The sequence below is a fragment of the Meles meles genome, chromosome 2, assembly GCF_922984935.1.
Source record: "Meles meles chromosome 2, mMelMel3.1 paternal haplotype, whole genome shotgun sequence".
NCBI lineage: Eukaryota > Metazoa > Chordata > Mammalia > Carnivora > Mustelidae > Meles > Meles meles.
In genome coordinates, this window is record NC_060067.1 from 57846554 (window position 1) to 57860291 (window position 13738).

Genomic DNA, 13738 nt, shown 5'->3' on the forward strand with positions numbered 1-13738 from the left:
TAAAAAGTGAGGGGACAAAATGTAGTGAAGTCCACATCTCTGTGAAATGAGTCTCCTTCAATATGCTAGCTGTGAAAACCAAGCTCATCTGTTTTTCATGAACACAACTTGAAACCCCATTATGAGATAAATCTGTTCTGTTTCATTTTATGTGAACAGTTTAGCCCCATAAAATATTTAGTATGAGCCCAAAATAAAGTACTACTGTTGTCAGCAATCTGTAGATGAACAAATGGAGGTTCAGAGAGATTAATTTGTTGGGAAAGCTCATACAACTAAAAGAATGTCATCTCCAGGATTCCATGTAGATCATTACAGTATAAGACTCTGCCTATGGAAGGTTGACCAGAGGGAAGTCCTTGTGTGTCACCTGATGGTGATTTCAGCAGAAATTCCCCAGACCAGGAATTCACTCTTTACCAGCCTTTCAGAGCCCATGGATTCTTCTGCCCATACGGTAACTTCAGGTGCATTAAATATGATGGCTGAGATGGCTTCCTCAGTTTCAGACAATCATTCACAGACATTTCTTGTGAGAGACAGTAGGAACGATCAGATAGTGCATGTGGGTAGTCCCAGTGCACCCAGTGTTCAACTCTGGACTCCTCATCCTCTCAGCTTTGTGACGTTGGACAAGCCCTGAATATAATAAGCTCCAAATTTCCATCTGTAAAAATGATAGGAGTCCTGGTTACTGTATTGTGGGGTGGGTGTATTGGGAATTCAGGGAGAGCTTTTGGTAAAATAAGAAGTACAGGGCTTGGAAGCTATGACAATTTTGCTATTGTTTATAATTCTCCCCATAGATATATTTGCTAGGGTCCTCATCCCATCAAGAAGGGTCTTTGCAAGGCAGAGCTGTCCTCCTACCCTGGCCACTGGGGGAAAGGGAAGGATTTAAAGGAAGCAGGAATAATGCCCTACATGTGCCTCCTCCCACAGGATTACACCAACCACTTTCCCTGCAGTAACTGGCTTCCTCCCAAGGGGCCTCGCTGGGAGGAGTGTGATAAAGATAGACAGGTGTGTGTGTGTGTGTTGTAAAATTCATCTGCCAGGGCTTCAATAAAAAGCGCCTTCCCTGCCTGGCACAGCAGATGAGACAGCTGTAAGCCTGCAAGCTCACCTCACTCCAACATCTGAGATTACACTGGATCTGCATACTCCGAATAAGGTAAGAGTCTGGCTCTGTTAAGAGTTTCATTCCCCACCTTTCTTCTCACTACACTGAGGACTTCAGGATCCTATCAGGACCTGCAGGCTGAGTCTCAATGCCTGATGAACAACTAGGTCTTTACATGTTGTACCTATGCCTCCGTCCACCCTTCATTCAGGAACCCACATACCTGTGACTGTCTATCTCCCTTTTTCAATTCTGAGGAAAGACCACAAACCCAGGATGGAAATACGTTCTGAACCATTTTCTGGGTCTGTCCCTTATACAAGCAAAATCTATATTACTTTTAAAATGGAGCACTAATAGTATGAATCATCTTATCATGAACTATACCAAATGAAACCCTAAGTAGTTTGTAACTTTCTTATTTGTTATCAATATTTTCCAAAGGACAGAGTAAAGTTGAAATGCAAGATGTGAGCAAAGTTGGTGGTATAAAAGCCAAAGAGATAAATTCTAGCTCCTTTCCCATTTTTTCACTTGCCCAATATGGGCTATTGAACAATTCATTCACCAGTGTGAGCCTGAGCTGCCACATCTATTACCTGGGGGTGATTTATTTTTACTTACCAGGAACAGTTCTTGAGTGGATTAAACAAGGGAGAATCAAATAGTGGTCAAGGTCATAGCATACAGCAGGTGTTAAATAGAAGTGCTATCTCTTCTTTCACCATTTTTTTTACCATTTTAGTCTAGTGCATGGTATAGAGTAGATGTTCCATAAATGCTTGTTTAATGAGTAAATGAAGGAGTGAGGGAGTGAGGGAGTGAGTGGGTGAACAAACATAGGAGTAAAGGAGTAGTGGATGAAGGAGGAGAATTTATTTGGCTCAGAGGGTGGTGAAGAAATGGTGGAAGAGTAGGAAGTTTTTAACATTCAGGACTCAATTGAAGCCAAAATATGAAGAGATGAGCTGCTGGTCTAATAATTCCAAGAGCCAGGATTCTTGATAACACTTCCGAGCAAGGAGGCATATGTCAGTGTAGAGGGAGGGTTACCCTGCAGCTCTGCATTGCTGAACTATTGCCCAGCACTGACTCACCTGCTCTTGTCAAACAGGTTTCCACCAAACTGAAGCCATGAGGATCCATAGCCTCACCCTGCTCTCCTTCCTCCTTCTGGTTGTTCAGGTGTCACTGGTGAAGGGCAAAAAGGAAGTAAAGAATAGACATGTCAGCAAAGGCACCAAATTGCCTACTCTGGGAGAGACCCAGATTGAGCCACCCAAACGCCTGACCAAAGGCAAGTTTGTCACTCAAGACCATGCCAACTGCAGATGGGTGGTGACTGAGCAAGAAGAGGGCATATCCCTGAAGATTGAGTGCACCCGAGAGGACAATAAATTTTCCTGTGTCTTTACTGGCAATCCAACTTCCTGCCTAGAGTCAAACAAAAAGAATGTCTATTGGAAACAAATAGGTCGGAACCTGCGCTCTCAGAAGGTAATCTGTGGGAATGCCAAAACCATCCTGAAAACCAGGGTGTGCAGAAAGAAGTTTCCAGAATCCAATCTCAAGCTGGTGAACTCCACTCTGATTCAGAACAAGAAACCCACCCATGAGTTAATGGAGCCCTCTCCCAAGGAGCAGAGCAAAGTCAGTAAGGTCTCTCTCGTGGAACCTAGCAAGGTCAAAGAGTTACCCCCTAAGGAGCAGAAAAAGGTCAAAGAGAATATCCCCTTGGGCTCAATGGAGACTCAGACCATAGCTACCAAGGATCCAAAGTGTGTGGAGGACCCAGACTTGATAAACCAAACAAAGATGGCCCTGGACTACTGTGGGGAATCCTGGAGCTCTATCTGCCAATTCTTCATCACTATGGTCCAGGGCAGTTCATGCTAATGAGTCAAAAGAGAACAGAGTCCTTTAGGAGGTACTATGTCAAAGTCCTTCAGTATGCTGTCAAGCTCTCTTGAGTAAAATGAACATTTGTGCTATGAGAGTGCAGTGGAATATGTAAACAGATTTTGTAACTTTTGTTTTTGTGGTTTGGAATTTACTTTATATTCATTTCCTTAAATTTTTATTTCAGAGGTTGTTTACCTCAATGTATGTTTCCATGCCCCACAAAGCTATGGGTATATGAACAGTGAGGACCATTCTTTGAGCTGAATGAACCAGGGTGATGATTCCAGTGCAATGCACTTTCTGCTGAATTAACAAAGTTAATAAAGATCTGGATATTTTTCAGAAATATGTTCAATCATTTTTTGTTTCTTTATGTCTACTTTCAGTGAACTCAAAACAGTCCCCATGTATCAGTAGGAAAAATATCTAAGTAATGACTCATCCTAAGTCCTTCACAATGTGACCCATTCCAAAATCCCTATCTTAATCCTTCCATCCATTGGTCTGTGGTGTTTGATGCTTACTGCACTGTAATAATTAGGATCCTTGATTTCAAGTGGGTCAAATAAGGCATGATGTGATTAAAAAAACAAATCAGGGTCTCACAGATGGTAAGAAGGAAGGAAGGATTTGAACCCAGAAGGTCTGTAAAACCAAGTCCACAAGCTAGAGGAATGCCCTCTACTGACTCAGTTCAGAGCTGAGCATCTCTTCTTGCTATATGTGAGACCCCTGATTTTTAGGGATTCATTTCTGGCCTGGAGGAGAGAAGCTTGGTTAAGTACAGTGTCCTGTGATGAAAACCCCAGTGTAAACAGGAAAAGAAGGTGGAAGATGCTGGAAGTACTCTGGTTGAACTTCATGGAAGAGGTATTACTGGAGCTGGATTTTGGAAAGAATATTCTTAGGTAAGAAATGAGACAGAATGAAGACACTTTGGGCAGATGACAACATGTGTAAAAAGCAAAGAGATACAAAAATCCTAGAAGCTGGGAGAGACCAGGTGGCTGAAATATGGTGGGAAGTAGAGATGATACTACTGTTAGTCATTTACATGTTAGTAAGAAGGATCTGGAAGTGTTTTTTTCAAGAGTTGGGGAGAGCGTAGGTTGTGGTCCTAATGCCTTGTCACAATTTCACTAAGAGCAAAAAGCGAAGAACAAAAGATGGTTAAAAAAAAAATAGACAAAAAACCACTCATTCACTTTAGAGTCTCTGTTGGTTGCAGAGAAGAATGGCAGGTAGCTTGGAAGAGAGACCATTTACACTCACCAAATTACTGGAACCTACACTGAGGATTGTCAGTGGCCAATCCAGAGTGTGTCATTACTCATGTTATCAACACTAACATTTATCTCTCACTTGTCACATGCCAGACACTGTGCTAAACTTTTTCCATGGAGTCTGCATACATGCATTCATTCAACATGTAATTTATTAAGCACTGAACCTGCCAGACTCTGTTCTAGGTGCAGAAGATACATCTGTCCATAGTAGATGAGTGTATGGATGATCAGCTCCCTGAAACTACCAGTGGGAAATTGATGACAAAATCACAAACATACAAGAGATAGAGAGGGAAAGTAAAGGAGAAGAAGGGGGTAACAGTGATGAAGTGTAATCAGTCTTAGATCAGATGGTCAGGAGAGACTTCTTTGTGGAGGTGACTTCTGAGTCTAGATATGTATGAAAAATTAATCAAGCCTAGTAACTCTCTGGAATAGGGATGTTCCAAGCAGAGGGAACAGTCAGTTCTAATGCCCTGAAATTACTTTATATGGCAGACACTATTCTAGGACTAGAAAATGGCAGCAAACAAAAAGAAAAAAAAAAAATTCCTCTTCTCATGGTGTTTGTATTCCAATGACTAACTCGGGTTTGGCATGTTCAGGAACATCAAAGGTTACAGAACCATTGTAGGACAGGGGCCATGATCTGATTTGTGAACCTTATCCCCATTTGCAAGAGAACTGAACCAACATCCCTGTCCATTCCAAGCTTCTCCTAGCCATCTCATGTAAGGGATATTTTCCCTTAAATTCTACACAGATTGTGAGCCCTATGGATCTCCACTACTCATACATCTCAGTTCCATGTAGTCCTGAAATAGGAAAAGACTGTTGAACACTTCCAGGGGTTATTAAATAATACCTCTGAAAAAAAAAAAAGTATAAATAAATAAATAAATAATAACTCTGGTCTAGCCTGAGTGACATAAACAGTGAAGAACTGACCAGACTAGATTCAAAGACTTTCTAAGCTCACTTCCAGCCCATGAAGTGGTACTTAGTTCACTCGTGGTGTCTGGCCACTGGCAGAACTGGGAGGTTTGTTTCCAACATGGTGAAGTTTCTTTGACTCAGGCTAGAGGTTTGCCTCTGTTTTTTCCCACTCAATATCTCTGTGCCAATTATTTAATTCTTCTGAACTTCAAGTTTATCTCAACAATGAGAACGGTGAAACCCACCTTGAAAGGCTGCTCTAAGACTCACATTGGTCAGTAAATCTAGAGCACGTAATGCCTCACTGCTTGCACAGAAGGTGTTCAACTCAAGTGACTGTCTAAAGTCCAGCCACAGGGCCAGCTATGGAGGAAGTTCAAAATTTCCTTAGGTAAACTCTTTAAAAGTGAGCGGGGTTTTTCCCTAACACAATAAACAAAGAAAAACAATAATTATTGAGAACCTGGTATATGCCAGTGGCTTTGCCCCCTTCTCTTATATAATCCCCTCAACAATGTTGTCTGTTAGGTGTTATCATTTTCATTTTCTAGATAAGGAAACTGAGCCCCAGAAAAGCTGAGCAACTTTCCAAGGTCACCAAGCATGAAGTGGGAGAGCCTGTAAGTGAGAAACCCAGGGTCTGGAGGTCCTCCAGGCCTTTCTGTGTCTGAAGCTCATGATTTTCTTCACTTGATGAGAGAAGAGTGAAACTTGTGGTTTTATTTTTAATTTTTTAAAGATTTTATTTATTTATTTGATAGACAGAGATCACAAGCAGGCAGAGAAGCAGACAGAGAGAGAGGGGGAAGCAGGATCCCCACTGAGCAGAGAGCCCAAAGCAGGGCTCAATCCCAGGACCCTGGGATCATGACCTGAGCCGAAGGCAGAGGCTTAACCCACTGAGCCCCCAGGTGCCCCAAACCTGTGGTTTTAGATGCAGACCAAATAAAAGTGAACAGGATGTCTCATACACTTCCATATTTACAGTCCCTTTAATGTCCTTCAAAAAGAAAGTTCCAGAAGCTAAAAAGCTAAAAAAACTAAAAGCTTTACTTTTGTTCATGCTTAGCCTTCCTTCATAATCACATCCCAAGGCAATGTTTTTAAAAACACAGTAAAAAACAAATTTAAAAACACAACACAGATTTTACATTAGCTTGCATCCAACTTGGCACTCCATATTTTCTCTCTGGAGACTTTCTGAATATGAAGTGGAGGGGCCAGCTTGTGTGTGTGTGTGTGTGTGTGTGTGTGTGTGTGTGTGTGTGTGTACGCATGCTTGAGATATAGTTACCCTTGATAGCAAGAGACAGGAAGATCTCAGGCAGGTAAGAGTTGCTTCAGGATGGCATGTCTACATCTCCTAAAGCAGCTCAGTAAGAAAATTTCTTACGTTCCTCATAAAACTACCTTTCAACTTTAAGAGGGCCTCATCCCTGCCTGCAGCACTGTCTCTGTGTAGTAACTCACAACCATAATAGTGCTGACTTGAATCTCTGGAGTCCAGCCCATCTCATCTTGCCTCCTGCCCATCTACTTCTTCCCCTGCCTCCCTCCTGAATTGTTTCTGGCAGAACAAGGAAAGGAGGCAAAAGTGATTGGAACCAACAAATGCAAGGGCAGCCATCATCTGTGGTACTGGTTCTCATAACACCACACATACAGTACTCACCTTCAGATGTCTCACTCAGAAACACTTCATGAACAATATGCAAGAAAACATTCATTAGGAGCCTTGCTGGATGTGTGGGAAATAAGACAGCAAAGATGGTCTCCAACTCATCTATCATAATAGCCCCAGCAATTGGGTCACAGGCCAGCATATAGATCCTGAACAAATATTTACCGAGTTAATAAAAGAGGAGAGAAATCATGGCAGGGGCAAAGATTATGGGCTTCAGAGTAAAAGGAGCTGGGTTTAAATTTTTAGTTATTTGATCTGAGATAAGTTACTTTTTTCTTATTCTCAGTTTCTTCGTCTATAAATTGGGTCTCAATATCCATTCAGTAAGATTTGACATGATTTAAAGTCTAAAGTGTGATCCTTACACAATGGATTTTTCTAAGATTTTGTTATGAATGAATGAATGAGTCAATTAATTGGGAGAGAAGACAAGTAGGAAATGTTCTAGATAGGCTACATGGGACTCAAGACATACCATGCCAAATGGAGTTTGGCTGTTTCGAATCACCTCCCAAAGACCACCCTCTGCTTAATGACCCAGGAAGCCTCTCACACTCGTGGCCTGAATAGAGTCACTTTCCACAAAATAGGAGATAAAGGCAAAGCTGGTTCTTTAGGGCAAACTTAGAGACTTTCTTAACCTGCCTTCCAGTGACTCACCACAGCATCTCCCCTTCAGCTCCCTCATATCTACGCTTGAGTGCTACAAGCCACCTGCTGCCCAGGTCATCTCTCTGGGGGGCACTGTCCATCTGCCACATGCATGGCAATGACTCACACATTTACATCTTCAGCTAGACCTCTCTTCTGACCTCCAGCCTCACTCAGCATTTCCACTTGCATATCCAAAAGGTGTCTTCAACAACATATACCAGAAACACTCCACTGATCTTCCCCCCCAATTCTTGCTCCTCCATGTCCTTCCCAACTTAGTTCATCATAAAGTCATCTTTCCCATCGTGCAGGTCAGAACACTTGTGGGGTCCTACTTGACTCCTCTCACTGAGCTCATCTAATTCATCTACAATTCCTGCCATCCCCACTTTCAAGAAGATATTCCAAAATATGACATTTTGCTACCTGATCACTGCCAACCTGGTCCAAGCCCCAGCCTGTCCTCCTCGATTATTGCAGTAGTGTCTTAGTTTTCTTCCTGCTGTCAGCCTTGCCTTGTAGAGTCTGTTCTAGCACAGCAGCAGTGATGTCCCTTCCAAAGTCTGAGTAGGAACACCCCACTTCTCTGCTAAAAGCTGTCCAGTGGCTTGCCATCTCATTCAGAGTAAATGCCAAAGATTGTTGCAGATCCTTACAGTACCCTATAAGAGCCAGTCCCTCACTACTTTCTGAACTGATCTCTTATGATGTAATCCTAGGATTACTCTGCTCCAGCCATTCTAGTCTTGCTGTTCCTAGAGCTCACTCTGCACTCTCCTGCCACAGTCCCTTAGCACTTGCTCTTCCCTCTACATGGAGAACTCCCTTACTTCTTTCAGATGTCAACTCAGATGCCACCCTGGTCCTCAACATTGCTTTCTTTTCCCCACACCACTTCTCATCATCTGACATGCACAATATTTATTTGTTTAATTTGCTTATTGACTTATTGCCTCTCCTTAGAATATAAGCTTCTTGAGAGCAGACTTTGCTTTGGTCACTGCTGTTTTTCTAACATGTTGTACAAAACATGGATCTCAATACATGTTTAATTATTTTTAAAACCAACGTAACCACAAGAGAATCAAGAGATAGGATTTCTTTCTGTCAGACAACCTTCAGCCTTAATTTCCATTCCAGAAATGTGATTGAGGTTAAATTTCTTGTCCTAATAAGTCTAAATATCCTTATCTGGAAAATAGCACTGAAGAAACTCTTATAAAGTAAACGAGTCAAAGAATATAAATTACCAAACTCTTTGCTTGGAACACAATCATTGATCAAAAATTATGTTTGTTGTTCTAGTTTTTCTGTTGTTATTATTATTATTAAACATCATGCTTTCCAAAGGGCATGATGCTGCCTGTTCTTTAAGTTCCTTACAAAGATGGCAAGGTCTGCATCTCTCCCAGCTGATACACATTTAATTATAAAGTCCCTTCCTTCATGATCTCCATTCTACTAACCTTATTTGAGAGAGGGTTTTGATTTTATGAAGATGTTTTGAAAGGATAAGAATTGAAGGAAAACATGAGTGTAACATGGACCCCAGAAAATCTGATTGCTGGAAACATGAAAGAGGCCTAAGGCAGAAGAAGGGGCCAGGAAAGAATGAAGGGCAGGCAGCAAGGAGACACTGACCTAGAAATAAAAAGGTCCAGGGTTGAGCAGGCTGCCTTCTCTGGAAGACAGGAAGCAAAAAGGCCTTGTTTTCTAGGAAATGCACTAGTTCTGCCTGGCAGGCTCATAAATCCTGCCAAACTTATCATCTCCTCCAGATAAGTCGAGGGAGGTGGGGTGGGAAGTACAGAGTAGCTGTGTTTTTTCAGGTAGGGTGGCATGGAGATAAGAGAGTGCACTCTGGTCATGGATATATGGACTTGGATCCTGATTCTGCTACTTACTAGCCATGTGACTCTGACATGTTCCTTAGCATTTAAGAGACTCAGCTTCATCCATGCAGCAAGTGCTACTAGTGTCTTCTGTGTGCTGTGAACTGGGTTAACAGGATAAGCATGCAGAATAACCAGTGTTTACTGAGCATGTACTGTAGGCATGTGTATTATCTCACTTAACCTTCACAGTCTCCCACAAGGAGGTATTACCCTTCTTCCTATGAAGAAGCCGACGATGTCAAGAAACTCGCTCAAGGTCTTAGTCAGTATCAGACATGGAAGTCAAGTCAAACTATCTGGCTCCGGGTCCAATCATTTGACCACTAGAGCACTTTCAAGAAGCTGGAAGCTCCAATGTAAATGTGCTGTTGGATACAAGCATGGTGTAGGGCCAGGTGGTGGGGTGGGAGGTGCAATCAGCATAGGGTAGCGGCTATAGTTGGAGGAGAGGGAAGCAGTGGTCACAAGTCAGAGAAGATTTCCCTAAAGAGATAACAAAGCTAAGACCTTTAAGGGAAAGGGGGTTACTGGGCAAAACAAATATACACAGAGAGTGGCTCAGGTGGAACTTGGGGGGAACTTTCTTAACTATTTGGTCACATTAATAGGACCAAAACATTGATTGGCAGTCCTGGAAACACTAGGGTCCTCTGATTCTATACCCTTTCTCCTATAGACTAGCTTGCACAAGGAGGGAGTACACCTTTAGATGTGGGGGGTCCTAGATGCTCTGCAGACAAAATCACCCCCACTAGACAATGGGGAATTTGCTCAGTTCATTTAATAGCAGGTGTTCTGCTGAGGGCCAGAGGTAGTGAGAGAAGTGTAAAGGTATGAATGCAGTAGACAACTCCTGCCCTGGTCCACAGGGAACTACACAAAACATGGAAGATGCAAGTATGCTGTTGCTCAGTCATCTGCCAGTATTTAGAATTACGCATTTTATTTCAGCTTTAAATGCAAACCAATGACTTGTTCTAGCACTCAACCAAAGGAAGGCCATAAAAGTAATTTTGACTAAAATCAGTTTTTACAAAGCAGGCACTGACTCTAGAACCTGACCACGATGTGCAATGTGACTCAGCAATGGCATTTTTATACTGATGCTGCCAGAACTAGCTTCCAAAGTCAAGTGACAGCCCCCAAGAAGACCAGCCAGGGTGGGCTCTCCTCTACCACAGGAGGCTTCCCAGAGCCTCTAGGGTGTCTTGCGCCTAAAAACCTACTACACCCACTCCTACCAGCATGATTCCTCTAGAATTGTCTTTCCTGGAACTGGGCATGGGATTTTCTCTAAGCCAAGTACTGGTAACACCAGGGAAGGCTGAGGTTTGGCAAAAGCAAGAGTCCAAGAACCCAGATGGGCCACCCCAGAACAGACACCACTGTTGTCCAGAACCTTGAGGCTGGAACCCTCAGACTCTGGGAACCAGGTAGGGCCAAACCAAGCAGGTGTGAGGACCAGACAGAACCTTTATTGGGTGTTTCCTGCATGGTAGGGGCAGTGATTCCAACCTTACCTAGAGGTAAGAATCATATGGGGAGCTTTAGAAAAGCACGCTGTCCAGGCTGCTCCTACACCAATGATATCAGAGTCACGGGGTTGAACAGCTCAGGGATTTTTTAAGCTCTGCAGTTAACTGTGATGTGCAATTAAGGTTGCAGTCTACTCAGCTGGGCACTGTTTACTGTGCTTTCCCTGCATGGTCTAATTTCATGACCATCCTATTTTCAGGAGAACCAGGGGTGCAAGGAAGTTCATCATTTGCCAGGGTCAGAGCCTGGAGTCTCCCCAGGTGCCTGCCTCCAGAGCCACGCTCCCAGGTATAAATACAGGCATGAAGGCAACTACCATGTAAGCAGAAAGAGCAAGAACCTGGGTTTGAACCACTTCTGCCCCCCATCCCCACCCCAGTGCCTAGGGAGCCTTGGGCAAGTCAATTCATTCCTCTGATTCTTTCAGCTTCTTCTGCTGAACAGGGGAATGTTATCACCTTTGCAGTATTGGTGATTTAAGGAAATGGTGTTTATGAAGCAACTTGTAGTCTTTCTGGCACATAGTTTAGTTCTTTGTTCTTTAACCTTATTATTAGACCACATGCCCAAAAATGAGTCAGCGGATGGGTTGGCAGTTATCAAGAAGGGAACATCCCTCAAAACAAGGCATCATGTTCTAAAGGGTAGGCAAAGGTAAAACTGGAGGCCAATCCCAGGAGTGGGGACAAGTAGTCCAATAGACAGAGGCATGTAGGAGGGGACAAGACAAGGATAGCCGGGGGCATGGGAAGGGGCCATGCCAGGCAGTACCTCTCTCTGTTATCCACAACCTCTCACCCCCACATTCCTCATCACAGGTGTCAGCCAAGTGTGGAAGGCAATATGGCCACCCACCTCTCCCTTCATACCCACTTTGCTCTTTACCCCCCATCCTCATCCCCAAACTGCTCATTTTCTCCTAAGCGCTCTGGGCAAAGGTTAAGAGATAACTGTCATTTGCTAGGAAGACTCTAAGGTGTGACCTCCTTCAGTTCCTTAACCCAGTACATGCACCCTCAACCAAGGGTAGTGTTCATTCAAAAAGGACCATGAAAAGAAAGAAAAGAGGGGGTCAGACAGAAAGAATGTGCTAGTCACTTTTGGCAATTCAAAAGTAGTACATAGTAGAAGAGCAACAAATGAACCAGAAAGTGCACACAAGTAAGAAAGAACACAGACCCATCCATGAAGAGACAACACTGATTGTGCCTGGGTGTGGGTCCCTCGCATTCTGCCTTAGACACAGGTAAAAATATTTTTAATTGGATTATAGTATCTTGTGCTTTTATAACTTTTTTTTTTACTTAAATCATTACAAACAAAAAATATCATGAACATCTTTGGCAATACACTTGTTTCTGCAACATCTTTTTAAGTTTAAACATCTTGCAATATGCAATATGTTGAAATGGTAAGACCCTCCCACTGTTGCAAAATTAGATTGTTGCCAATTGTTTATTATAAAGAATGCTGTTGAGGGGCGCCTGGGTGGCTCAGCGGGTTAAAGCCTCTGCCTTCAGCTCAGGTCATGGTCCCAGGGTCCTGGGATCGAGCCCCGCATCGGGCTCTCTGCTTGGCGGGGAGCCTGCTTCCTCCTCCTCTCTCTCTCTCTGCCTACTTGTAATCTCTATCTGTCAAATATATAAATCTTTAAAAAAAAAAAATTAAAAAAAAAAAGAATGCTGTTGAAAACTATCCTTAAAGATAAAGCATTTCTTTTTTTTCTTTTTTTTTATTTGTTTATTTTCAGCGTAACAGTGTTCATTGTTTTTGCACCACACCCAGTGCTCCATGCAGTACGTGCCCTCCCTATTACCCACCACCTGGTTCTTTTAACATTAAGGAATTTGTTCTCTTTAGGATAAATTCCTAGAGGGTAGATTGCAAGGTCTAAGATTTGGTTTTTGAAAGAGACTTTTTATTACTGAAAAATTCATACATTTGTAAGTAAACAGACCAGTGTAATGAATGTCTCAGTATCCTTCACCCAGTTTAAACAACTATCAATTTGTGGCCAATCTCATTTGATCTATACAATGTCCCAATTATCCTCTCCCCCAGATTGTTTAGGGGTAAATCACAGACATACAACATTTTATTCATAAATATTTCAACACCTATCTCTGAAAGATAGGGCAAGAGCACACTCATTTTTAAAGCTCTTGGAACACATTGCCAAACTGCCTGCCAAAAAGATTTTGCAACAGTTTCCATTCCCACCAAGAGGATAAAAACATGGCCATTTCTCCTCACTTCTGTCAACTCTGGGTATCCCAGTTCAGAGACTGGTTAAGGGTGGGTGGGGATAGGAATCAAACATATAAGACTAAAGAAGTTAATCCAATAGAGGGGATTTAGATGGGGAACCAGTTACAAAGATATTGGAAAAGCTAAAAGGGCAAACAAGGCATTGTGATCCCAGGAGCCAGGTCACAGAGCTGGAGCTGAGACCCCAAGGGGGGATTTCTTGAGGGGACTAGAGTCAGTGGCTACTGGGAATGCCAGCAGAAATAGAGAAATGGAACAGGATCCTGATGTTTTCCCTCCTACTCCACTACCCAATCCTAACAGAAGCCAGTGGGCAGGGGAGTCTGGGAAATGAGTTTGCTTCGGCCCCCCACCCCTTCACCCCGGTACCAAGCACCATGGGAAATAATAGGGATAGGTCTCAGAGCCAACAGGCCAATGACCAGCACTCTAAGCATTGCAACTTTAGTTTAGC

At 42.9% G+C, this 13738-nt stretch overlaps 1 protein-coding gene across 1 annotated transcript; it reads left to right on the top strand.

Moving 5' to 3' along the window:
- The first annotated feature begins 1116 nt into the window (after positions 1-1116).
- Positions 1117-3306, top strand: FGFBP1 (fibroblast growth factor binding protein 1). Its single transcript, XM_045997961.1, has 2 exons — positions 1117-1174; positions 2238-3306. The coding sequence occupies exon 2, from the start codon at positions 2258-2260 to the stop codon at positions 3017-3019; it is 762 nt and encodes a 253-aa protein (XP_045853917.1). The 5' UTR covers positions 1117-1174; positions 2238-2257; the 3' UTR covers positions 3020-3306.
- Positions 3307-13738: the final 10432 nt, after the last annotated feature.